Source organism: Gadus morhua, chromosome 8, assembly GCF_902167405.1.
Source record: "Gadus morhua chromosome 8, gadMor3.0, whole genome shotgun sequence".
Taxonomy (NCBI): Eukaryota; Metazoa; Chordata; class Actinopteri; order Gadiformes; family Gadidae; genus Gadus; species Gadus morhua.
This window is the reverse complement of record NC_044055.1, coordinates 11,982,999-12,006,707: the sequence shown is the minus strand read 5'-3', so window position 1 is coordinate 12,006,707 and position 23,709 is coordinate 11,982,999. Positions and strand designations below refer to the sequence as shown.

The 23,709-nt window shown below is 51.7% G+C and overlaps 1 protein-coding gene and 1 long non-coding RNA gene across 6 annotated transcripts in view; one reads left to right on the top strand and one right to left on the bottom strand.

Moving 5' to 3' along the window:
• Window positions 1-9,439: 9,439 nt before the first annotated feature.
• LOC115548779 (uncharacterized) lies at window positions 9,440-11,353 on the top strand. The gene is made up of 2 exons (XR_003977643.1): window positions 9,440-9,704; window positions 11,321-11,353. It is a non-coding gene; the product is annotated as an uncharacterized LOC115548779 (long non-coding RNA).
• Window positions 10,008-23,709, bottom strand: part of pard3ab (par-3 family cell polarity regulator alpha, b) — a 123,874-nt gene continuing 110,172 nt past the window's right edge. For 4 of the 5 annotated variants that reach the window (XM_030363609.1, XM_030363608.1, XM_030363607.1 and 1 more), the window contains 3 exons: window positions 21,709-21,832; window positions 15,899-16,083; window positions 10,008-11,036 (listed from right to left, as the gene is read on the bottom strand). In XM_030363609.1, the coding sequence (XP_030219469.1) occupies window positions 10,511-11,036; window positions 15,899-16,083; window positions 21,709-21,832 (835 nt within the window). In that variant the 3' untranslated portion in view covers window positions 10,008-10,510. Of the gene's footprint in view, window positions 11,037-15,898; window positions 16,084-17,542; window positions 17,687-21,708; window positions 21,833-23,709 lie in introns of those variants that run through there. The other variant, XM_030363611.1, reaches the window with a different exon arrangement.

The following is a 23,709-nucleotide window of genomic DNA, read 5'->3' as shown; positions in this document are numbered from 1 at the left end:
GAAAGCCTTACACATACAATCCAAAACAATATCCACTGTTGTGATCCAAGAGGTTTATTAAATTCAATACACATGGACCATCGGCAGTAAATGTGTATAATATCCAGCAAACGTGTACGATATCCAATACACATGTATAATAGCCTGTACAAGCGTATAATATCGAGTACATGTGTAAAATATCCAGTACATGTGCATTATCCTTTGATTTGTGTCGATTAATGAAATGCCTTGTCAACAATATTCAAAGGTGCGTTACACATGCGTGCCACCACCAAATGACCCGGTGAACAAGCGTTTTAGTATTTTCAGTGTTGAGTATCAATATTAAAAGCCGTGGCCACAGATCATACTGTATCTATATCACTGAAGCAACAAGGGGTTATCTACAGTGTGTGAACTCTTGTTCGAACAACGACGGCCGCACCTCAGATCTCAGCCTCGCTGAACGATCCCCGGAGCGTCAGGACGTGAGACCCCAGAAGGAAACCTTCGAATTGAGTTCCCCCTCGCATCGCAACTTCCAGCAGATTCCACCGAGATACACAGAGCAGAGCTAGCGGTATGTATTTATGCTAGCAGTGTGGCTGGTGCTCTGCTCTTTGGCATTGTGTATATTTTTAGCATTAGCCAGACATTAGACGGTAGCCAGAAATACAGTGCTCAACTGACAACTTGCGCCCTTTCCATGTAGATGTCAACCTGATGTAGCATAGCTAGCATCAGTATGATATGATGAAACATAAGCCGCGATATTGCTGCCTCTTATCAGAACGACAGCCTGCATATCTGTTATAGCAATGGTACCCAGAAATACAACATAACATGTAACCGCAAAACATGTTTGAACCCTTTCCCTCTCCTCCAAACCAAACAGGACATTTCCCCTTCTAAGCCCCCATCAGCTCAGGCAGATATAATTGAAAAGCAATCTGGAGAGCTAGCATGTTAGCAGGGGGGCTCCAAAGCTTCCAAATCCTTTATTTAGCCCATTGTGTCGTACAGAGGCTGGCTGTGGCAGCGCTAAGCTGACTGGGAGGGCTTAGCGCTGGCTAACCCACTCAAACATCCCACACCTGCAGCCGCCGCCAAGACAATGAGTCCAAGAGGAGCTGGGTTCCATCTGGTTCGAATAGAGACACCAGCTGAAATAAACGTTAGGAACTGTTGACATTTAGGTAGCTGAATGGTCACGCTTCCTTGGGAGAAGTCCAACACGAGTCCGAAGCCAAATGTGACTTACAAGGCAACTATCTCTTTTACCATTAGGTAGAGAGACCTAGCTCTAGGAGGCCTATAAAAGCTTCATGCTAGATCTGGTAGAAAAGGCTATTGCTGTTGGAGTACAAAAGCCTGGTGCAAGTTATGGTAATGCTAATCTAGTAGGGTTGGGTGCATTGATCGGGAACACCTGCAGCATCAACCAGCAACCCTCCAGTTACCAGACAACGTTTGTGTGAATTATTTTTAGGACATGTATCGAACATAGACAGTAACAATGCATGTATCAAACATACAGTATGGGTATGTATGACGTATATCTGAGCTTGTATCAGGGCCAGACAGCTAGACTAACCCAAGGGGTTTAATGATCTCTGATCCACAAGCAGCTCTTTGTGGGTTCAGTAAGGAGGGGTTCTGTGAGGTTCAGTAAGGAGGGGCCCTCTGAGGTTCTGCAGCTGGCAAAGGGGTCTGGGTGAACTGGTGTGGTTCCGACAGCCAAGTGTTCCCAGTGTTCCCAGTTTGTCGAGCGGGGAAGGACTGATACTGCTGCATCGTTCTGACAGCAGCCGGCGCTCCGATCGATCCCGCGTCTCAGCGTCTCCACTGTAATTTATTCACCACAGATCCTTGAGCTCGGGGAGAACCCCGGAGGATGGAGACGGAGGAAGCCCCTCCGCAGCCCGCAGGAACGAACGCCGAGCGGGAGCGGGGATCCGAGCAATTAGAAGACGGCGAGCATCAGTGCGTATATCTCCCGGATTCATCTGGATTGTTCTATAGAATTCCTTGCACGTTCAATCTGTGATTCAATTTCGCTGCTGTACAATTACGAGGAAACACTGAGAACATGTATTGCCTTTGGGGGAACGTACAGAACAGCGCCCTGGACAAAGGCTGGCCATTCTGCTCTCAGATTCAGAACGGTTTCCATGGCAACAAATTGCAAAAATCCATATTCAGGCAGACGCTAATTAGACAATGTTTGACATTTGACACAGTTTGGGGGATATATTATTCTGCCCCGGCAGGTCTCTGCCCATTAGCCAGGCATTCTTTATTGGGTGTCAGACTCCAGTGGTTTGTAGGCTTAATCCCCTTTCCAGCTGATATGAATCAGCCTGGCTCCGGAGTGTGGGAGAGGGGAGAGGGAGAGGCGCCGGGGGAGAGGGGGAGGGTGAGGTGGTGGGGAGAGGGGGTGAGGGGGAGGCGGTGGGAAGAGGGGGAGGCGGGGGGGTGAGGGAGTAGGGCAGAGGGTGAGGCGGTGGGGAGAGGGGGGGAGGATGGAGAGCGGGGCAGATTGTGTCGGATGGAAGCTGCTCTCCTCGGTCAGAGAAAGAACGTCTCCCGATGGCAGAGCCAAGATGGACGCCGCGGCGGGCAAGGATTCCATTAGGAGGAGGAATGCCTCGCTGAGAGAGAGAGCGAGAGAGCGAGAGAGCGAGAGCGAGACTAAGGCGAGACAGAGAGATGGAGGGTCTTAAAAGGAGAGGTTGATGGAGAGAGAGAAAACGAGAGAGCGAGAGGGCGAGTGAGAGAGCAAGAGCGAGGAAGCTAGAGTCGGAGCGCTGAACAAAGAAATGATTTTCCCGGCGTTCGGGCTCCAGGGGTCAGAGGTCGGCGTTTAGATTTTTGTAATTTTCTTTCCATTTGTTTCTGTTTCTCTGGCCTCCCGGAGCCGTCCATCTTCCCCCGACGACAACACAGGCTCCCCACGGCCGCCTTTGATTGGTCGGAACAGGAAGGGCACTGAATCGGTTCACAGGTTCAGAGAGGCACACCTGTACGCACACAAACACACACCCGCACGCAGGCACAGACACACACCTGTACACACACAAACACACACCCGCACGCACAGACACAAACCTGTACACGCATGCACAGACACACACCTACACACACACACCTACACACACACACACACACACACACACACACACACACACACACACACACACACACACACACACACACACACACACACACACACACACACACACACACACACACACACACACACACACACCAGTATCCCGCAGCAGAGACATATGGTACCATTGCCCAGCAGGCACCTGGGCTAGCACCAACATCCTTATCACCTGCATCCCATAACCCCGCTCTTCACTCCCGGCGACAGCCTCAAATCAGCGGTCGCCACGACAACGCCTCGGTTGCCATGGTGAATGATGGGATGTCCGCAGGCTGGTGGGATGTCCGCCGACCCCCAGGACCACCAGAACACAGTGTCTCTCTGCCAGCAAATCATCGAACACTATGAGACAGGTCATTAAGGAGCAGGTAGGGGTTAGGGGTCATCTTGCTCTAGGATGGCTAGAGGTGGAAATTGAGGATTGAACCAAGAACCTTTCAGCTGAGACTCTGCGAACCCCTAAAGAGTGTGGATCGACTGAATTTGTTCAGTGATTGTCAAATTCTACAACCGGAAAAACGATGGCGAGAACAAAGAGAATCTTCCAGAATGGTCAAACTGCATTCCTGGAAGACTCGTTCACTCGGTCCCTCGGTGGAACCGTTGATTGGCAATTCTTACAGTCAACCAGGAACCAGCGGAGCGTGAACCCATCGAACGGGACAATCTCCCAGAAATGCAGAGATGGTAAACGGCGTTCACAGCCCAGCGCCGCCAGAGAGCCGCTGGGCGCGCTCCAGACCGGGACCCTGCCAGGAGCAGAGAGATCCGGTGTCAGCCCGGGACGGGGGAGGGACGGGGGAGATCCAAGAGCGGGAGGGAGAGGAGGGAGGGGCTCCAAGATGGGGAGGGAGGAGGGCGGAGGTGGGATAGGTTCCAAGATGGAGAGGGAGTTGGGAGGGAGGAGGTGGGATCTTCATGGATGACTGACACTAAGCAGAGGCATGCTGGACACATTTCATGGAGGATTGGAAGGATGAAGAGTTGGAGGAGATCCTGTAGGGGGGTGGGGGGGGGGGGGGTGGGGTCCCTCGGGACCCCCAGCGTCTAAGAAGATCTTCAGGCATCATCTGGGATACTTTGTCTCTCCTCGCTTGAATTTCCCGTTGCCAACAGCAACCTGAGCTCTACCACCGGGAGAAACCGGGAGAACGTAATCCCAGATATTCCGCGGGGATCCACCTGGAGGAAATCTATGGAGCGTCGGGATGGGAGGAATCGCTGATTGAGGGAAAACCGAAAGGAAAATACATGAGTTCCTGGGAAACAGATCTTAGAACAGGACTGGGGTTTTACTGCCAGGTTGCTTTGCACAAACTTGGAAGTTGTTAAATTTTAAACTAAACTACGAAACACAAACTACAGAGTGAGAACGTCTTTATGAACCCCTTCGGGTGATTCTGGTTGCAGCGAGCAGCAGAACAGAACGAGAACCGCACAAGAAGGCTCCACAATAAAACACTGCTGTGGGTTAGGACACTCTGTAAAGACCACATAAATATAAGAATAGAATAACAACCTTTGGTGAAAGGTGTGCTACGTGTGATAAACTCAACTAACAAAACTAATTAACACATTTGGTAAAATGTGTGTTTAATGAGCAGAGATAAGACGGTAACCCTAAAGGTCAGGAAGCGATATATTAATAAAATAATAACCAGTCTTGAGTCTTAACGACCCATAAACCCCTCAAATTCAGAGCATGTGTTAGCGTGTGTTAGCATGTGTTAGCGTGTTTTAGCGAGTGTGGGCTGCGACCCGCCGTTGTTGCGGGACAGTATGACCCCGTTAGCCGCGCTCTGCGCGGCCCCGACCCCAGCAGCTGGTGGTCCCCTGTCCCCCCCCCCCCCCCCCCCACACACACCTCTCTAACACACCAGATCCCCCCCCTCCTCACACACACAGCATCGCTGGACAGGGGGGAAGGCGGCGCTGACCCGACAACATCCGGATGCCCGGCCCACCAACAAAAGCCCCTCCAGATGTCACCGGGGAGGACGGATCAGGGGCCATCTTGATTTATTGCCTGACCCCTGGACCCTACGTCTTACCACACTTCCTCCTTGCACATTCCTACTGCCGGCTGTCGCACTCCGACTGGAGCGCTGGGAGAGGAGCAGCGGGAGAACCACGGCTCTTAATAAGGTGGGAGGAACAGGGGGCGTCTCGACGGCTGCAGACGCCAGGGAGACGTCCTGGAGCTGGAAGGCGTGCGTCCACCGCTGGAGACGGCAGAGCCACCAGAGTGATCCGAGCGATCAGAGCGATCAGAGTGATAAGAGTGATCAGAGCGATAAGAGTGACCAGAGCGATAAGAGTGACCAGAGCGATAAGAGTGATCAGAGCGTTCAGAGCGTTCAGAGTGATCAGAGCGATCAGAGCGTTCAGAGTGATCAGAGCGATCAGAGCGATCAGAGTGATAAGAGTGATCAGAGCGTTCAGAGTGATCCGAGCGATAAGAGTGATCAGAGCGATAAGAGTGATCCGAGCGATAAGAGTGATCAGAGCGTTCAGAGTGATCCGAGCGATAAGAGTGATCAGAGCGATAAGAGTGATCAGAGCGATAAGAGTGATCAGAGCGATCAGAGTGACCAGAGCGATAAGAGTGATCAGAGCGATAAGAGTGATCAGAGCGATAAGAGTGATCAGAGTGATCAGAGCGATCAGAGTGACCAGAGCGATAAGAGTGATCCGAGCGTTCAGAGTGATCCGAGCGATAAGAGTGATCAGAGCGATAAGAGTGATCAGAGCGTTCAGATTGATCCGAGCGATAAGAGTGATCAGAGCGATAAGAGTGATCAGAGCGATAAGAGTGATCAGAGTGATCAGAGCGATAAGAGTGATCAGAGCGATAAGAGTGATCCGAGCGATAAGAGTGATCAGAGCGATCAGAGTGATCAGAGCGATAAGAGTGATCCGAGCAATAAGAGTGATCCGAGCGATAAGAGTGATCAGAGCGTTCAGAGTGATCAGAGCGATAAGAGTGATCAGAGCGATTAGAGTGATCAGAGCGTTCAGTGATAAGAGTGTACAGAGCGAATAGAGTGATTAGAGCGATCAGAGCGTTCCATAGTGATCAGAGCGTTCAGAGTGATCAGAGCAATAAGAGTGATCAGAGCCATTATAGTGATCAGAGTGATCAGAGCGATAAGAGTGATCAGAGCCATTATAGTGATCAGAGCGATCAGAGCGATAAGAGCGACCAGAGTCAGAGGAATGTGCAGTTAGAGCTGCTCTGTGGACTGGAATAAAGACCCGTTTTGATGCGCTGCGCCGCCAGGGAGCCGCCGGTACGAGGCGGTTCTCAGGCTGGGGAGAGGGAGGGGTAATTACAGAGCAGAGCAGACAAGTGACCGGCTGGCTCGTCTATTGCAGGGTACCGAGCAACAGGTGTGAGCCCAGGTGAATTATGGGAGATCATCGGCTGACAGTGATTTGGTACCTGGACTGTGAGAACGTCTGGGGAAAAGTATTTAATCACGGAAAACAAACTAACGAAACCATGGCAGCAATTTTAACTGTCTTCATCTATAAAATCAATATTCTGAGCGGGGGGCATGGGGGTGACAAAATGGCTTCCTAACTTGGGAGGCACTGATCCGGAACAAAGCCCTTCACACAGAACACACACCGACAGTTCATTCACACACATCAAACAAACCAGGTTCATGAAGGAGGCTGAGGAGGAGAGGGTTCCTCTAGAGGAGAAGCGTGCCTCGGAGCTCAGAGGCTGTTTGGATAAGGGCTTGAGCTCTGACCTCAGGGAGGCTAACGGTAGCAGCGTAGCTCAGCAGCTACATAGCGGGGGACAACAGGGGACCAGGGAGCAGACCTCAGGGTACTCTCGGATTAGGGTGGTGTGTTTAACATGATGCTAGGCTATGTTAACACACACTAAGGATGGTAGCTTAGCGGTAACACACGCATGCTAGCCCTGAACAGGAACACAGACGGTGGGTTGTAGCGCTGCTTCACTTCATTAACAGATCATTACAACAATTTGTACGATAATACATCCTTAAAATATTAGATAGATGAAGCATCAATTGACCTGGTCCGTTAAGATGCGTGTCTCGTTGAGGCAATGTTTTGATGAGTTGAGCCATGCGGCAAATTTAATCAATATTCTTCAAATATTTCAATATAAAGAAATATTGATTTAAATGGAAGCATATATGAGAACGTATGCATCTCATCGATCACAATATGTCAGTATAGATACAGGAACAGACACACAGATGGATGGAGAGAAAGCGATTGACGGGGAAAGGGATGAATCGATAGGCTCAAACACACGACAGCCAATCACAGACTCTGGTTCAGAATTCGGGTTAAAACAGCCTTCCATTTTATTTCTACATGTGATATGTACAGGAAACACTGTTTAAATGTCTTATTATATCATGGAAAAGGCTTTTGAAAAATCCAATAAAACCAAACCAACAATTGCACATGAGCTTCAATAGTTTTCTTTCTGTATACTTTAAAACACTTCATTGTACAACATGAGCTAAAGACAAAGATATCAAACAGGATACACACTGTCACACATAAGAGGAACGCCGAGAAAATAAAACACAATTTTTCAGGACAACGTACCCCAAAAAACACGACACTTTCTTCTGTTTGAAAGTACGAAATAAACGGTTTTTAAAAGCCCGTATTGTGGAGCTGCTTCGTTAACAGACGTTTGGATCGGATATTTAACGCCCGGTGGAAAAATAGTTCTAGAATATAATCTGAGGCACTTCATTGACATCACAGTTCCCACAACAACGGAATTCAAACCCCCCCCTCTCTTTAATGCTGGTGGTGGCTCGTAATGTGAAAGTTAACGAGAAGATATTTGCACAGTATTTTTTATTTTTTATCTGTCGTCTGTTCACGCAAATAATTCTGTGATGTGTCGTTGCGGAAAGCAGTGTTTGATTATCGAACGAGCCGCGTTAGCCATGTAGCTAGACAATACAAAATGCACAAGGCTATAGCCATGTAGCTACGCAATAAAAACGCACTAGCCGAGCGGCTCCAAAATACAAAATGTGCTAGTCTGGCAGTGTAGCTAAACACAAACGGGCTAGGCTAGCAGACGGGCTAACAGTACAAATACGCTAGCCTGGCCGATCCTTAGGTACCAAGTCGTTATTATTAAGGTTATTATTTCTTTCCGATGCTCTGCTGGGCTTCCCTTGAGCGCTCATGTCCTCTTTGATTGGTTCATAACGGATTCCTTCAGTAACAACCCGGATGGGTTGGGGAAATAAAGGGTGCCTCGCAATTGAAACGGTACGGAGTTCGGAATACATTTCGAAGTCGACAGTCAAAAGCCCATCAGTAAAACCCATTTGTATTGCTTTCTTCCGATTGGCTCAGCGTCTTTCGGGTAGGGGGAGTTTACAGTGTGGTGAGTTCCGATTGGAGGGGTCATGTGACCAGAAAGGGGGTGGGGTGGGCGGGGCTTCACTTTGGCCTCAGTTTTGGTACAAGTTTCGTGTTCATAGCGCAAAACATCCGTTACATTGGTTACCCTGGTTTCCATGGATACCGACGGGTGTGACACTGCGGAGGGGGAGGGGCAGGTCCAGGTTGGATTCCCGCCCTGAGGCCCAATGGGACGTCCGGACCTATCTCTGAGGAAACACGAGGAGGACTGCTGCAGGGGTCTTAATGTCTCTCTGTCATTCCCCCTCTCTCTCTGTCTTTGTCACGGACCATCACCCTGTTTCTCTCCCTCTCCCCATCCGGCAGCTCTCGCTCGCGCTCTCTCTCTCTCTCTCTCTCTCTCTCTCTCTCTCTCTCTCTCTCTCTCTCTCTCTCTCTCTCTCTCTCTCTCTCTCTCTCTCTCTCTCTCTCTCTCTCTCTCTCTCTCTCTCTCTCTCTCTCTCTCTCTCTCTCTCTCTCTCTCTCTCTCTCTCTCTCTCTCCTGGCGACTGTGGTCTCTCTCTCTCTGTTGGCAGGCAGCAGGTGGCATGTGATGAAAAATTCAGTAGAGACGGTGACCGGGGGGAGAAGAGGAGGTGAGGGAGGAGAGAAGAGGAGGTGAGGGAGGAGAGAAGAGGAGGAAGGAGAGAAGAGGAGGTGAGGGAGGAGAGAAGAGGAGGTGAGGGAGGAGAGAAGAGGAGGAAGGAGAGAAGAGGAGGTGAGGGAGGAGAGAAGAGGAGGGAGGAGAGAAGAGGAGGTGAGGGAGGAGAGAAGAGGAGGTGAGGGAGGAGAGAAGAGGAGGCGAGGGAGGAGAGGAAAGGAGGGGGAGAGGAGGAGAGAGTGTAAGAGGTTTTTAAGCGGAACGATGGGGTGACAGGAAAGAAAGGTACAAAACAAGCAGAGGAGGAGGAGGAGGAGGAGAGGGAGGAGTGGAGCCCCAGACAGGCAGGCAGGCCAGCGATGCGAGCCCAGAGCGTAGCACCATGGACCAGGCACCAGATCACAGCCCCCCCCTCCATGGGGATGTCACACTGCATGAATCATTTATGAGCACAGCTTTTCATTAGAAATCACACTGTGTGTGTGTGTGTGTGTGTGTGTGTGTGTGTGTGTGTGTGTGTGTGTGTGTGTTTATACACAATCTCTGCCCTCTGTGTGTGTGTGTTCTTTTATGCACTCTATCTGCCCTGGAGAGAAGGAGGGGAGTAGACTGAGAAAGAGGAGAAGGGATGGAGCGAGAGGGAGAGAGAGAAAGAGTGTGCAAGGGAGAAAGAGAGGGAGAGGGGGAGGGAGGGAGAGAGAGGGAGGGAGAGAGAAAGAGAGGGAGAGGAGGAGGGAGGGAGGGAGCTGGAGACAGGCCGATGCAGAAAGAGGAACGTATTTACACACACACACGCGTGTGTGCATGCATCCATGAATGTATGACACACACACACACACACACACACACACACACACACACACACACACACACACACACACACACACACACACACACACACACACACTGAGCTTCCATAAAGACACAATTGGCTTGTCACACTGCATCAAACACACATACATACACACACACACACACACACACAGACAGACAAACCCACAGACACACACAGTCAAGCATGTGTGGGGGGGGTAATTGTGACAAAGGGCGATGTAAATAAAGTTGTCTGGGCTCACATGCCCACCTGCTGTGTGTCTGTCGAGGACCAGACCCTCTGTTTAGAGAGGGAGGGGCCACAGCCCCCCCGCAAGCTGTCAATCAACCTGGGGCTCCACCTGAGAGAGGGGGGCGGAGCCTGTTCCATCCTAACCCTTCCCATTGGCTCCTAAGAACGGTGACTATGGTTACCGCTACAGCATCTCTCTCCCTCTCTCTGTCTCTCTCTCTTCAGCGGGCAGGAAGTCCCACCCCTAATTCTTCCTCCTTCCTGATCTTCAGGAGTAAAATGGCCGCCCCCGGTCGGAGCCCAGGCGGTTGAGGCGGGCGAGCTGGGAGGGTGAGGGCGGGACGTCCTGCCGCGTGGGGCCCTTGGGTGAGGCGGGGTCCCTAAGGTGGAGGAGGGGCGCCGGGCTGTAGCGCTGCTCGTAGCTGCTGACGCTAACGCTAACGCTAACAGGGCTACCGTTTCCGTTAGCGCTAGCGTGGCTGTTAGCGTTCCTCTCCAGCGTCCGCTTGCCCTGCTGCTGCTCATAGCCGCCGCCGCCGCTAACCACGCCGCCGTTAGCGTTAGCTTCCAGCGCTAGCTTGCCCTTAGCCTCCTGCTCACGGCGACGCTGCTCCTGCCGCAGGAGCTCCTGGGCCTCCAGGAGCACGCGGGCGTTGACTCCGCCCCCTCCGGCGTTGCCGCGGGCGACCTGGTAGCTGGAGTAGCGGGGGCCGTCCTTGGTGACCTCCACGCTGACGGCGGGAGGGGGGGGATAGTCCGCCTGGGTCACCGAGACAGGGGGCTTCCTGGGCTGGCTGAGGAGGAGGAGCAGGAGGAAGATTAGTATGGACACACATACAAACACACACAGACTACACACACACACAAAGACTACACACACGCAGACACACAAACACACACACACACACATCCACAAAGACTACACACACACAACCCTGACAGAGGAACACGGCGGCCATCTTGTTCCTGTGATGCACTGAGGTGAGAGTGGTGACACCTGACATAAAACACACACAAACACCTCCGTGATGACACATTCTGACGTGTGACATCACCTCAGCGTTCCGCTCCACTGAAGGTGTGTGTGTGCGTGTGTGTGTGTGTGTGTGTGTGTGCACGCATCATGTTTACCTATGTGTGTATCAGTGAGTCTCCAGCAGGTGTGTGCTTAGATCTAGGTACCTGTGTGTACAATTGGGTGTTTGTGTATACATGTTTTTGTGTACGTCCCCATGTGTATGAAGGTGTGTGTGTTTTTACCAGGACATGTGCATGTCAAGGTGTGTGGCTGTGCATGTGTGTGTCTCTTGGTATGCATGTGCGTGTGTATATGTCTGTGCATGAGTTAAGTGTGGAAGAAGAGGACGAGGAGGAGGAGGAGGAGGAGGAGGAGGAGGAGAAGAGAGGAGCAGTAGGAGGAGGAGGAGTTCTATTGACTTGTCCTCATGCAGCTCCTTACCATCCCCTGCAGTGAGGCGGTTCCTGCGCTGTGATTGGCTGATCACTGGTGGCTTAATTAGAATACCGAGGCTTTGTGTTTGACTCCACATGGAGGGAAGGCCGAGTGATGAAAGGATGGATGAATGAGGGGACAGGTGAATGGGTTAGTGAATGGATGAATCATTGAGTGAGGAGGAGATAGCAGTGGCACATCGCCCTGTCTCCGGCACGCTCCACCGCGTCCAATTTGAGGAGGAGGAGGAGAGGGGAGAGAAGATTGTGTTTCCATTCCACATCTTGACAAAGACCCTCCCCCCTACACACACACACACTCTCTCTCTCTCTCTCTCTCTCTCTCTCTCTCTCTCTCTCTCTCTCTCTCTCTCTCTCTCTCTCTCTCTCTCTCTCTCTCTCTCTCTCTCTCTCTCTCTCTCTCTCTCTCTCTCTCTCTCTCTCTCTCTCTCTCTCTCTCTCTCTCTCTCTCTCTCTCTCTCTCCCCCACCCCTCACCCTCTCTCTCACCCCCCCAACCCAGTGAAATGCACACCAGTAGAGCGTCGGTCACGGAGCGTAAATATAGAGACAGAACACAGAGGAGTCAGACAATACAGGAGCCGAACAGACAGACAGACAGACAGGCAGATGGAGAGGCAGACAGACAGACAGGCAGACAGACAGACAGGCAGACAGACAGATGGAGAGACAGACAGATAGATAGACAGACAGGCAGACAGAGAGGCAGACAGGCAGACTGATGGAGGGAAAGACAGACAGACAGACGGAGAGACAGACAGACAGACAGAGAGACAGAGACAATGCCAGACAGACAGACAGGTGGACCAGACAGACGGACAGGTGCACCAGACAGACAGACAGTCCCTCTGAACGAGCTGATTCATGCCTGCAGGTTCCTCTGGCATCACGCCACAGGAACACTCACAGTAGGGGGGTGACTACCCCACTGCAAGGGAGGGACAGACGGGAGTGGGGGGGAGGGAGAGAGGGGAGGCGGGCCCGAGCGAGACGACCGCTCATCCGTCTCCCAGCAGCTCCCTCAGAATCCCCATGTTAACATTCTAATCCTAAACCCGTGCCTGTCTGTGTGCGTGCTTGTCGGCGTGCATGCTTGCCTGTCTGCTTGCGTGGGTGCATGTTTGTGTTGTTTTTGCCCGCCTGCGTACGCGACTGTCTGCGTACGCGACTGTCTGCGTACGTGCCAGTCTGCATAGGTGCGTGTGTGCCTGTCTGTGTGTGTCTGCGTGCGTGTCTCTGTGTGTGCTTCACGTTAACAGTGTCATCTGAAACATGGCTGATATCATGTTAATACTCCTCAGCGTGTGTGTGTGTGTGTGTGTGTGTGTGTGCGTGCGTGACACATCGCTGAGCCTCTGCCATAAACAAGCGCTTTCCTGTCCAGATGTTTGTAAGGTCGCCGCGCCACAGGGTAATAATAAAGAAGAGTAACAGCTCCGCGTACGAGCCATAATATTATACTGATAGATATGCACACGGCTGGAGGTTCTGTTCCTGTGATGAACGACAGCGCCGAACGCAAAGTTTATGGTTCTGCTGGAGACTGAGTGAGTCCAACAATACACACTAACTCAAGACACATCTGGAGGTCTGAAGAACAAACAAACACACTCCTAATGAACATACATGAAGCTCAACTAGTTAAAACACTAATACATATAATCTATTTAACCTTAACTAGACTGTATTACATTAAGATATATAACATTAACTTGTCTGTATAACATTAAGCTATATAACCTCAACTAGTCTATAACATTAACATATATAACCTTAACTAGTCTACACAATTAACATAACCCTAACTAGTCTGGATTAAATGAAAATATATAATTTTAACTATTCTAGATTGAATTAACATATTTAACCAAAACTAGTCTGGATAAAATTAACATATAGAACGGGTGGGAGTCGGGTACAGTGCCAAAGGAGTGGCAAACCGGGGTGGTGGTTCCCCTGTTCAAAAAGGGGGACCAGAGAGTGTGTGCCAATTACCGGGGTATCACACTTCTCAGCCTCCCTGGTAAAGTCTACTCCAAGGTGCTGGAAAGGAGGGTTCGGCCGATCGTCGAACCTCAGATTGAAGAGGAACAATGCGGTTTTCGCCCCGGACGTTGAACTACGGACCAGCTCTTCACTCTCGCAAGGATCCTGGAGGGGGCCTGGGAGTATGCCCATCCGGTCTACATGTGTTTTGTGGATCTGGAGAAGGCGTATGACCGGGTCCCCCGGGAGAAACTGTGGGAGGTGCTGCGGGAGTATGGGGTAAGGGGGTCTATCCTCAGGGCCATCCAATCTTTGTACTCCCAAAGCGAGAGCTGTGTTCGTGTTCTCGGCAGCCAGTCAGTTTCGTTCTCAGTGGGTGCTGGTCTCCGCCAGGGCTGCGCCTTGTCACCAATCCTGTTTGTGATATACATGGACAGGATATCGAGGCGTAGTCGTGGTGGGGAGGGGTTGCAGTTCGGTGGTCTGAGGATCTCATCACTGCTTTTTGCAGATGATGTGGTCCTCATTGGATCATCGGCCTGTGACCTTCAGCACTCACTGGATCGGCTGGCGGCCGAGTGTGAAGCGGCTGGGATGAGGATCAGCACCGCTAAATCTGAGGCCATGACCGGTGGATTGCTTACTCCGGGTAGGAAATGAGTCCTTAGCCCAAGTGAAGGAGTTCAAGTACCTCGGGGTCTTGTTCGCGAGTGAGGGTACCATGGAGCGTGAGATTGGCCGGAGAATCGGAGCAGCGGGGGCGGTATTGCGTTCGCTTTACCGCACCGTTGTAACGAAAAGAGAGCTGAGCCGCAAGGCAAAGCTCTCGATCTACCGGTCGATCTTCGTTCCTATCCTCACCTATGGTCATGAGGGCTGGGTGATGACCGAAAGGACGAGATCGCGGGTACAAGTGGCCGAGATGAGTTTTCTCAGAAGGGTGGCTGGCGTCTCCCTTAGGGATAGGGTGAGAAGCTCAGCCATCCGTGAGGAACTCGGATTAGAGCCGCTGCTCCTTTACTTAGAAAGGAGTCAGTTGAGGTGGTTCGGGCATCTGGTAAGGATGCCCACTGGGCGCCTTCCTTGGGAGGTGTTTCAGGCACGTCCAGTGGGGAGGAGACCTCGGGGAAGACCCAGGACTAGGTGGAGAGATTATATCTCAACACTGGCCTGGGAACGCCTCGGGATCCCCCCGTCAGAGTTGGTTAATGTGGCCCGGGAAAGGGAAGTCTGGGGCCCCCTGCTTGAGCTGCTCCCCCCGCGACCCAACCCCGGATAAGCGGATGACGATGAGGATGATGAGGAACTTTAACTAATCTGTATTAGATGAACATATATAACCTCTGCTAGTCTATTAAATGAACATATATAACCTTAACTACTATGAAGGTGACGTCGAGACCCAGGTAGGTAGGTGTGGAGGTGAGTGATCACTTAATGGTCGACTCTGATCTAACGATCTAGAGTTGTCTGGTTTCCCTCGTTAAGCTTGTTGTGTTAAAGTAGTGATTCTCCTCTCATGTGTTCAACTATTCCCTAGTCTGGTTGCGTCCTTTCATTCATTGGCTGAAAGCACTATGAAGAAAGTTTGATTTGATTGGATTAACATTCTGAGTGACAGCCGAACGAGGCACACGCGCGTTCCCTTCCAGGAACAGATGTTAGGATTCCCTGATTGGAGGGAATTTCATTATGGAGACGAAACAGATCGAGGAAGGCCTTCTATAGGAACACGATCCGGCCTCTCTGCCAAGTGTGTGTGTTTGTCCCTTAAACAGTGTGACTGTGTAAGGGAGTGTGTGTGTGCATGCATGCGTGTGTTTAAGGGAGTGTGTGTATAATGAAGTGTGTATGTGTAAGGGAGTGTGTGTGTGTAAGGGAGTGCGTGTGTGTGTGTGTAATGGAGTGTGTGCGTGTAAGGGAGTGAGTGCGTGCTTGTGTGTGTTTTTGTAAGAGAGTGTGTGTGTGTGTGTGTGTGTGTGTAAGGGAGTGTGTGCGTGCTTGCGTGTAAAGGAGTGTGTGTTTGTGTGTGTTTGTAAGGGAGTGTGTGTGCGTGCGTGTGGGTATCTTCAGTCTGGCACAGCCGTGCCACTGAGATGATCTACGAGCTTTGTGATGTCATTAGTGTGACAGTAGAGAGTATTGATGAGCACACCCACCCCCCCCCCACACACACACACACACACACACTCTCTCACCGGGGCAGGGAGCTGTACTGGCGCTGGGCCAGGGCGAAGGCCTCCCTCTCCTCCTGCCGCTGCCTCTGCATCTGGACCTCCACGGAGACCGAGTGGCGCCCGGGCTGGCTGTAGGACCCCGGACCCCCGTGACCCCCCTGGCCCCCCAGGACCGGACTAGCGGGGCCCGGACTGCCAGTGCTGACCTGGGAACAGAGGAAACAGGAGGATGAGTCTGTGAGTCGGTCTGTCTCTGTCCAGCCGTCTGGTCACAGTCTGATGCTCACTCTTTAGCACCCCACATAGTATATAGCTCCATGTATCACTATCAATCTATCACTCTATCAATCCATCACTCTATCTATTCATCCATCTATATACAGTATATATCACTACTGTATATCCATCTATCACTCTCTTTGACTTTATCTATACATCCATCTACGGTATATACTGTATATCACTCCATGTATCTCTCTAGTCCACCATCTACAGCAGGGGTCACCAACACAGTGCCCGCGGGCACCAGGGCGCCCACAAGGACTACATGAGGCGCCCGCAGGCCTGTTCTGAACATAGCACAGCTCATTCTTGAACAACTCTTTCCCACCTTTTTTAAGTCATAATGATAATTATTGTGAGAAATCATTAACATGATCAGTTTCTTCACATCGATGAGTATCATTGATGAATATTAATAATATATAACTAAAGGCAAACTGAGCAAATATGTTATTTCAGAAGAGGGTATCAAACTGGGTGCCCTTCGTATGACTCAGTACCCATGAAGTAGCTCTCTGGTTCAAAAAGGTTGGTGACCCCTGATCTACAGAATAAATCCATCTACCTATCTACAAGCTACATTTCTGCCTGTATCTCTTTCTTAACCGCTAATATATATATATCTATATCTATATATGGGATATATTATCTATGTATATCATGTTATCAAAGCCTTTTACAGCCCTGACTCTTCAGGATGGCACTGAGCTTGAGGTCCCGTTTAACGGGATGCAAACCTCTCCGCACAACACCTACCAGGAGCTAGCACAGAGCTAGCACAGAGGAGCTAGCATGCTAGCACGGGGGAGCTAGCATGCTAGCAGAGAGACATACCTTGTTGCGGGGGGAGGGGAGACACAGACAGACAGGAAGTGTCGGCGAGGGGGCGGGACATGCCGACGGGAAGTGGTAATGAGACTGGAGAGACGGTGATAATGTTAGTGGAGGTTAATGAGAGACAAGATGGCTGCCGTCGTCCTTCTCCTCTCGGACACAGGCCCCTCCCACTGAGGGACCACCTGACCCAGGGCTCATTATCGTCAACACACACACACACACACACATACACACAATCACACACTTAGAGTACAAGTGTCCACATTCATCTCTAATTGATGGCAGGACAATGAGTGCAACCCCCCCCCCCCCTTCATTCATGTTCATTAGTGGTGTGGGTGTAATAATTGCGTGTGGATCGCTGGAAATACAAAGACAATCTAATTACTGCTGTCTGCTGTGTGTGTGTGTGTGTGTGTGTGTGTGTGTGTGTGTGTGTGTGTGTGTGTGTGTGTGTGTGTGTGTGTGTGTGTGTGTGTGTGTGTTTATGGGGTGCTTGAGAGACCCCCCATTAAACACAATCATCCCCTTCCCCCCACCCCCCCCCCCCCACCTCGCCCCCAGCACTCATTCCTGTGATTAGATTAGATTGGCACTGCCTGTCCCGTTGCCACGGCGACCGAGCGCTGGCAGGCGATTGGTGCAGAGGTGGAGGGCGAGGGCGTCGCGCCACGGCCACGCCCCCTCTCTCTGTGATGGATGAAAGTGTATTTGTTGTAAAGTGTGAGCAGCACATTAAAACACAAACATTCAGCGCGGCCGGTGGGAGGGGAACAGCGTTAATGTGTTCTGCTGCGCATGAATCACGCTAGCGACCTAGCGGCTAATAAACGTTAGCTGCTACACAGGCTCCTCTGTCACACCGACGCCTCGGGCCGGACCAAAACATTACGATAATAAATGCAATCATTCTTTCTCGTCCCGAACAACACAAATAATATCATATTCAATTTGATAATCGTGGAATCCATCACATTATGGTACACTATTCAACCGCTAACATAGCATATCAAAACACAGCATAGCTCAGCCTAGCATACCATAGTCCAGCAGAGGTTAGCCAAGCATATCTTAAACTAACATAGCATAGCCTAGCATACCATAGTCCAGCAGAGGTTAGCCAAGCATATCTTAAACTAACATAGCTTAGCCTAGCATACCATAGTCCAGCAGAGGTTAGCCAAGCATATCTTAAATTAGCATAGCTTAATTTAGCGCGCAAAACACAAAGGCAACAACGAGTTGGCGTAACAACCGATGAAGAACTATGCATCCTCCTAATGGACTTACCCTAACCCACAATGCAACCCTGCTAGCGGAAGCTACGCCGGATTTTAGCAAACACGGAGTGAGTAACGAGCCAACGACACTGGCCCTAACCCGGCCAGTGTTAATGCCTTGCTTTACCAGCGGAATCAAACCCATAACCCGGCCAGTGTTAATGCCTTGCACTACCCGCTGAGGTAGACAGGGAATCAAACCCTCCAACCTCACAGTGACTGCCCTCTCTGCCAGTCGCCCTCCTTTCTCAGGGCGTAGGTTCAGTGTGGAGGAACAGAAGCTCAGCGCCAAACTCTGAATGCTAAAAACGCTAGGCAGCACTCTAGCCTTATCTCCATAGGACGCAACTAGCAAGGACGTGTTCTAGCAAGGCTGCAGCCTTCCCTTTGGGAGACAGCCCTAGTGCTAACCCTAACCTAGTGCTAACCCTGACCTAGTGCTAACCCTGACCTAGTGTTAACCCTGACCTAGTGTTAACCCTGACCTAGTGCTAACACTGACCTAGTGATAATCCTGACCAACCCTAACCTAGTGCTAACCCTGACCTAGTGCTAACCCTGACCTAGTGTTAACCCTGACCTAGTGTTAACCCTGACCTAGTGCTCACACTGACCTAGTGATAACCCTGACCTAGTGCTAACACTGACCTAGTGCTAACCCTGACCTAGTGTTAACCCTGACCTAGTGCTAACACTGACCTAGTGCTAACACTGACCTAATGCTAACACTGACCTAGTGCCAACACTGACCTAGTGCTAACCCTGACCTAGTGTTAACCCTGACCTAGTGCTAACACTGACCTAGTGCTAACACTGACCTAGTGCTAACACTGACCTAGTGCTAACACTGACCTAGTGCTTACCCTGACCTAGCTCTACGTCACTGTTAGCTCTATGTCAGTGCGGGGGCCTGTAATCCTTCACCACATTGGAGAGACCGTTCTTGTGCTCCAGGAAGAAATAACACAAGAACGAGCGCTACACCCGGGACGCGGGCAATCTAAGAATTATATTACACAAGTGTTATTGGTTTCTGTTTTGGAATAAATAAAGTTCAAATTGTATCCATCCCCTGTTCTGGAATGATGTGTGTGTGTGTGTGTGTGTGTGTGTGTGTGTGTGTGTGTGTGTGTGTGTATTTCAGGTGTATTCATAAGAAGGACAGGAGCTCTTCAAGTGTGGAGGTAATAGATACTAGTGGAGGAGGGAGGAGGAGGGAGTAATTGAATTTCAGAAACACATGCTTCTGCTTCCACACGGCCAGGACCTCCACAAGACCACCAGGACCCTGAGGGTCTAACAGGGTCCAGGACCTCCACAAGACCACCAGGACCTCAGAGGGTCTAACAGGGTCCAGGACCTCCATAAGACCACCAGGGCCCTGAGGGTCTAACAGGGTACAGGACCTCCACAAGACCACCAGGACCTCAGAGGGTCCAACAGGGTACAGGACCTCCACAAGACCACCAGGACCCTGAGGGTCTAACAGGGTCCAGGACCTCCACAAGACCACCAGGACCCTGAGGGTCTAACAGGGTCCAGGACCTCCACAAGACCACCAGGACCCTGAGGGTCTAACAGGGTACAGGACCTCCACAAGACCACCAGGACCTCAGAGGGTCTAACAGGGTCCAGGACCTCCACAAGACCACCAGGACCTCAGAGCAGTCCAAGGCCGGGTCTGACTCTAAAGACGCACAGCCCCCCCCCCCCCCCCCCCTCACCCTTCAGAGAGTGAGTTCACAAACCCCCATGGCGCTCTCTCAAACCCGGACCAGATGGTTGGGCCTGGATCTGAGGAGCTGGGACCGCAGGGTTCTGGATGTGATCCCTCTGATATGGAAAAGATAAAAAACACCTCCAAGCTCATAATAGCTCCTCAGTCCAGAACTCCAGGGGGTTCCGTTCGGACCCCCCCTGGAGTTCTGGCAGCCGGTCCAGTGTTATAGAACCCGGGCTGGAGGTTAAGGACCTACACCCAGGAATGGAGGACTAGGTCCAAGACCCAGGACTGAGTCTAGGTCCTAGACCCGGCACTGTGGGTCTAAGACCTAGACCCGGGACTGGTGGTATAGGACCTAGACCCGGGACTGGAGGTCTAGGACCTGGACCTCATTGTCTGGCGGAGGCGTTTCTGGAGGAGATTAGATCAGATGCTGAGAGTAGAACCTCATGACTTGGGTCGACGCTGCAGGTTTGGATTTTTTTTTTTTATTTGTGTTTACGAGCTATAAAAGAACAGAGCCTCTCGCTGATATTCCATATCACCTGGAATATTAAAAAGCTGTTTGCACAACACAGGGGATCACAGGAGCGTAAGAAAATATGAAAACAGAACTCTGCATCTCGAACAAGGCTGGGATCCGACCACAGAACCTTTGGTACACATGTGTGCAGAGAACAGGAATGCTTTGAGTTCCGAGAGCTCTCCTAGACTACAGTGTGGACGTCGTGGTACGGGAGGGAGGGGGCGATCGCAGAGGCAGATCCAGATCCAGGGAGTTTGCTCAGAGGCACGCGGGCAGCAGTGCTCAATGAGATGCTGAAGGGGATTCAAACCCCCGGCGGGCCCGACGCACTCAAAGGAGGGGAAGACGTGTCATCATCAGCAGTTATGGAAATTCATGTAAAAAAAAAAGAGGAGACAAAGTACACTTGTGGAGGAGGAGCCGGCCTTAAAATAACCCGTCAGAGATGTCGTCTGGTTTCATCAGCCCACGGAGGGCGGGAGGAACGTTCTAATTAAGAACCGTCACAGACGACCCGCCAGGAAACACAATTAAAACAACCGCTAAAACGCACACAATCCCAACCTCACACTTCAAGATAAAACACTTTTTAAAAATGACACGTCTACAAGTGGGTTCCATGATTCAGTGGTTGGACGAGTCAGAGTCTAGAGAGTCTGTTGGTCGATGAAAGATGGCGGGCGGGATCAGTGTGGGTGATTGACAGAGCGCTGACACAATGAAATGATGTTGAGGCGGCGTTTGGGGTGGTTGTGGGGTTAGTGACGGGGACGTCCAGCCCTGCATGCAGATGAAGTGGACCGGAGAGGGAGTTAGCGTTAGCAGGTTAGCCTGTTAGCCTCATTAAGGGGAGGCTAACGGCAGTCCGGGGAACATTCCAGTCTTGCTTGTGATTGGTAGTGTGGTTAGTGAAGGGTTAGCTTCGTGCTAACCGGCGGGTAGCATGCTAGCGCTCGGGCGTTAGCATGCTACAACGGTCAACGGTGCGTGACGGCCGATCCAGACAGTTCAGTCCTTAGAGTTCTTTGAGTTCTCCCGGTCCCGCTAGCCGCCAGGCTAACACCGCCGTTAGCCGTCTCCTCCGCCGGGGACCCAGTGGGGGGGGGGGGGGGGTTCTCCGGACGGACCCGAAGGGGGGTCCCCGGAAGGACAAGGGTGGGGGGGGCGGCCCTCAGACACTCACCCAGGGCTGCTCGAAGCTGTAGGTGCGCCGGCGGTCGTCGGGGTCCTCGGGTCCCGTCTGGGCCTGCTGGAACTCATGGCGCAGCCGCTGTATCCGGTCGTGGTTGCTAGGGGCTAGTCGGTTGCTATGGCGAGAGGGGAGAGAAGAAAACAGAGAGTGAGGATGGATGAAGGGGGGGGGGGGGGATCAAGGGGTCCGCTGCGAGAGGAGGATGACCTGGATACATCAGCGCTGATGGAGACGAGAAGTCCCTCCCCAGACCTGACGGGGGCGGGCGGTGGTCTAGAGGGGATGGGGTCTCGGGGGGTGGGGGTCAAGGGAGGCGTCCCGGCGAGGCCGTCCCATGGAGGGGAGCCCCAGCCCGGGTATTAGAGGTGATGAGTGAGCCTGAGCCTGAGCCTGGGTCCTGGGGCCGGAGCCGGCGGCGAGATGAATCAAAGTAACGCGTCTCTGATGTATAATTCATAACGAGCAACAAAGAGCGCGCTGAGCCCTTGGCTCATTTGAATCACCGCTCGGAGACTGCTACCGGTACTCTGCCGCTCCGTCGCGCTGCGGCGGGAGAGAGCTAATTGTTGCCGGAGCGCTGGACAAACACACCACCAATCACAGGGCTCCGCTCCACCGACAGCTCGCGGTGTGTAGCGCTACGCCCGGAGGACCGTCTCTGGTGGGTACTCCCATGATGCACTGCTCTCCCCCAGATCCACATGACCTAGATTGGTGCAGTCCTTTGACTTTGACCACACCACAGTCGCACCAGAACTGATTAAATTACCGCGTCCCTGGTTTCAGAACTCCGTTTACCGCTCAAGTAGGGCGACCAGCAGCTGAATCTATCAGCAGAACGGCTCTTTACTGGAACACAAGAACACATTACACCAGGGATTCAGTGCCATTCGTTGATCATTCAACAAAAAAGTTTCAGCACTGATTCACAGCCTTTCTGGCCAATCGCATTTAAATAGGAGAATCAACAAACCATTGATTAAGTTTCAGAGGAGGAATGAGGAATGTGTGTTTAAAAGGTTCTGGGTTCAATCCCCAGTGTCCAAAGTCTACCTGTAGGAATCGTAGAACAAGATGACCCCTAACCCCTACCTGCTCCTTAATGACTTGTCTCTGTACTGTCTACCCCCTACCTGCTCCTTAATGACCTGTCTCTGTACTGTCTAACCCCTACCCGCTCCTTAATGACCTGTCTCTGTACTATCTAACCCCTACCTGCTCCTTAATGACCTGTCTCCATACTGTCTAACCCCTACCTGCTCCTTAATGACCTGTCTCTGTACTGTCTAACCCCTACCTGCTCCTTAATGACCCGTCTCTGTACATCTAACCCTTGATGACATGCAGCTTAAGAAATCAGTGACAATTGTGGCAGAATCAACCAGAGTGAACAACAACTCCCAGAAGGCCGTTCTGTTGCGCCAACACTGAGAGCCAAAGCCTAGATCATGGAGCCCAGACCGAGCCAGCAGCCCACAGAGCAGATGGGCGGATGGTTCTGGGAGGATGGGGTGTCACGGCGGAACAGATAATCCGGTGATGGGTAAGACAGATGCCCCGAGTCCTCTGAACACGGCTGACCCAGGAAACACAGGTCAGCCCGGACCCCCGTCCCAGGAGAGGGGCTGGCGGTGGGGGGTCTCCTGAATCCAGATGTTTACCCCCCAAACCAGGGCCTGGAGAACTTAATGGGGAAGGCCTGCTTCCGCTGCGAACACTGCCTGACGTAGCGTGACATGGAGGGGTGGGTGCCTGACGTAGCGTGACATGGAGGGGTGGGTGCGTGCGTTGGGACGGCGTGTCCTTCTGGTTACAGTAACATGTGAATGCCAGGCAAACACAGCATTTATACAGCGCTTTTCTAACCCGTGGCCGCTCAAAGCGCTTTACAATATTGCCCCACATTCACCCATTCATGCACATTCCCACACCGACGGCGGAATCAACCATGCAGGGCGACAGGCAGCTGAGGTGCCTTACTCAGGGAAACCT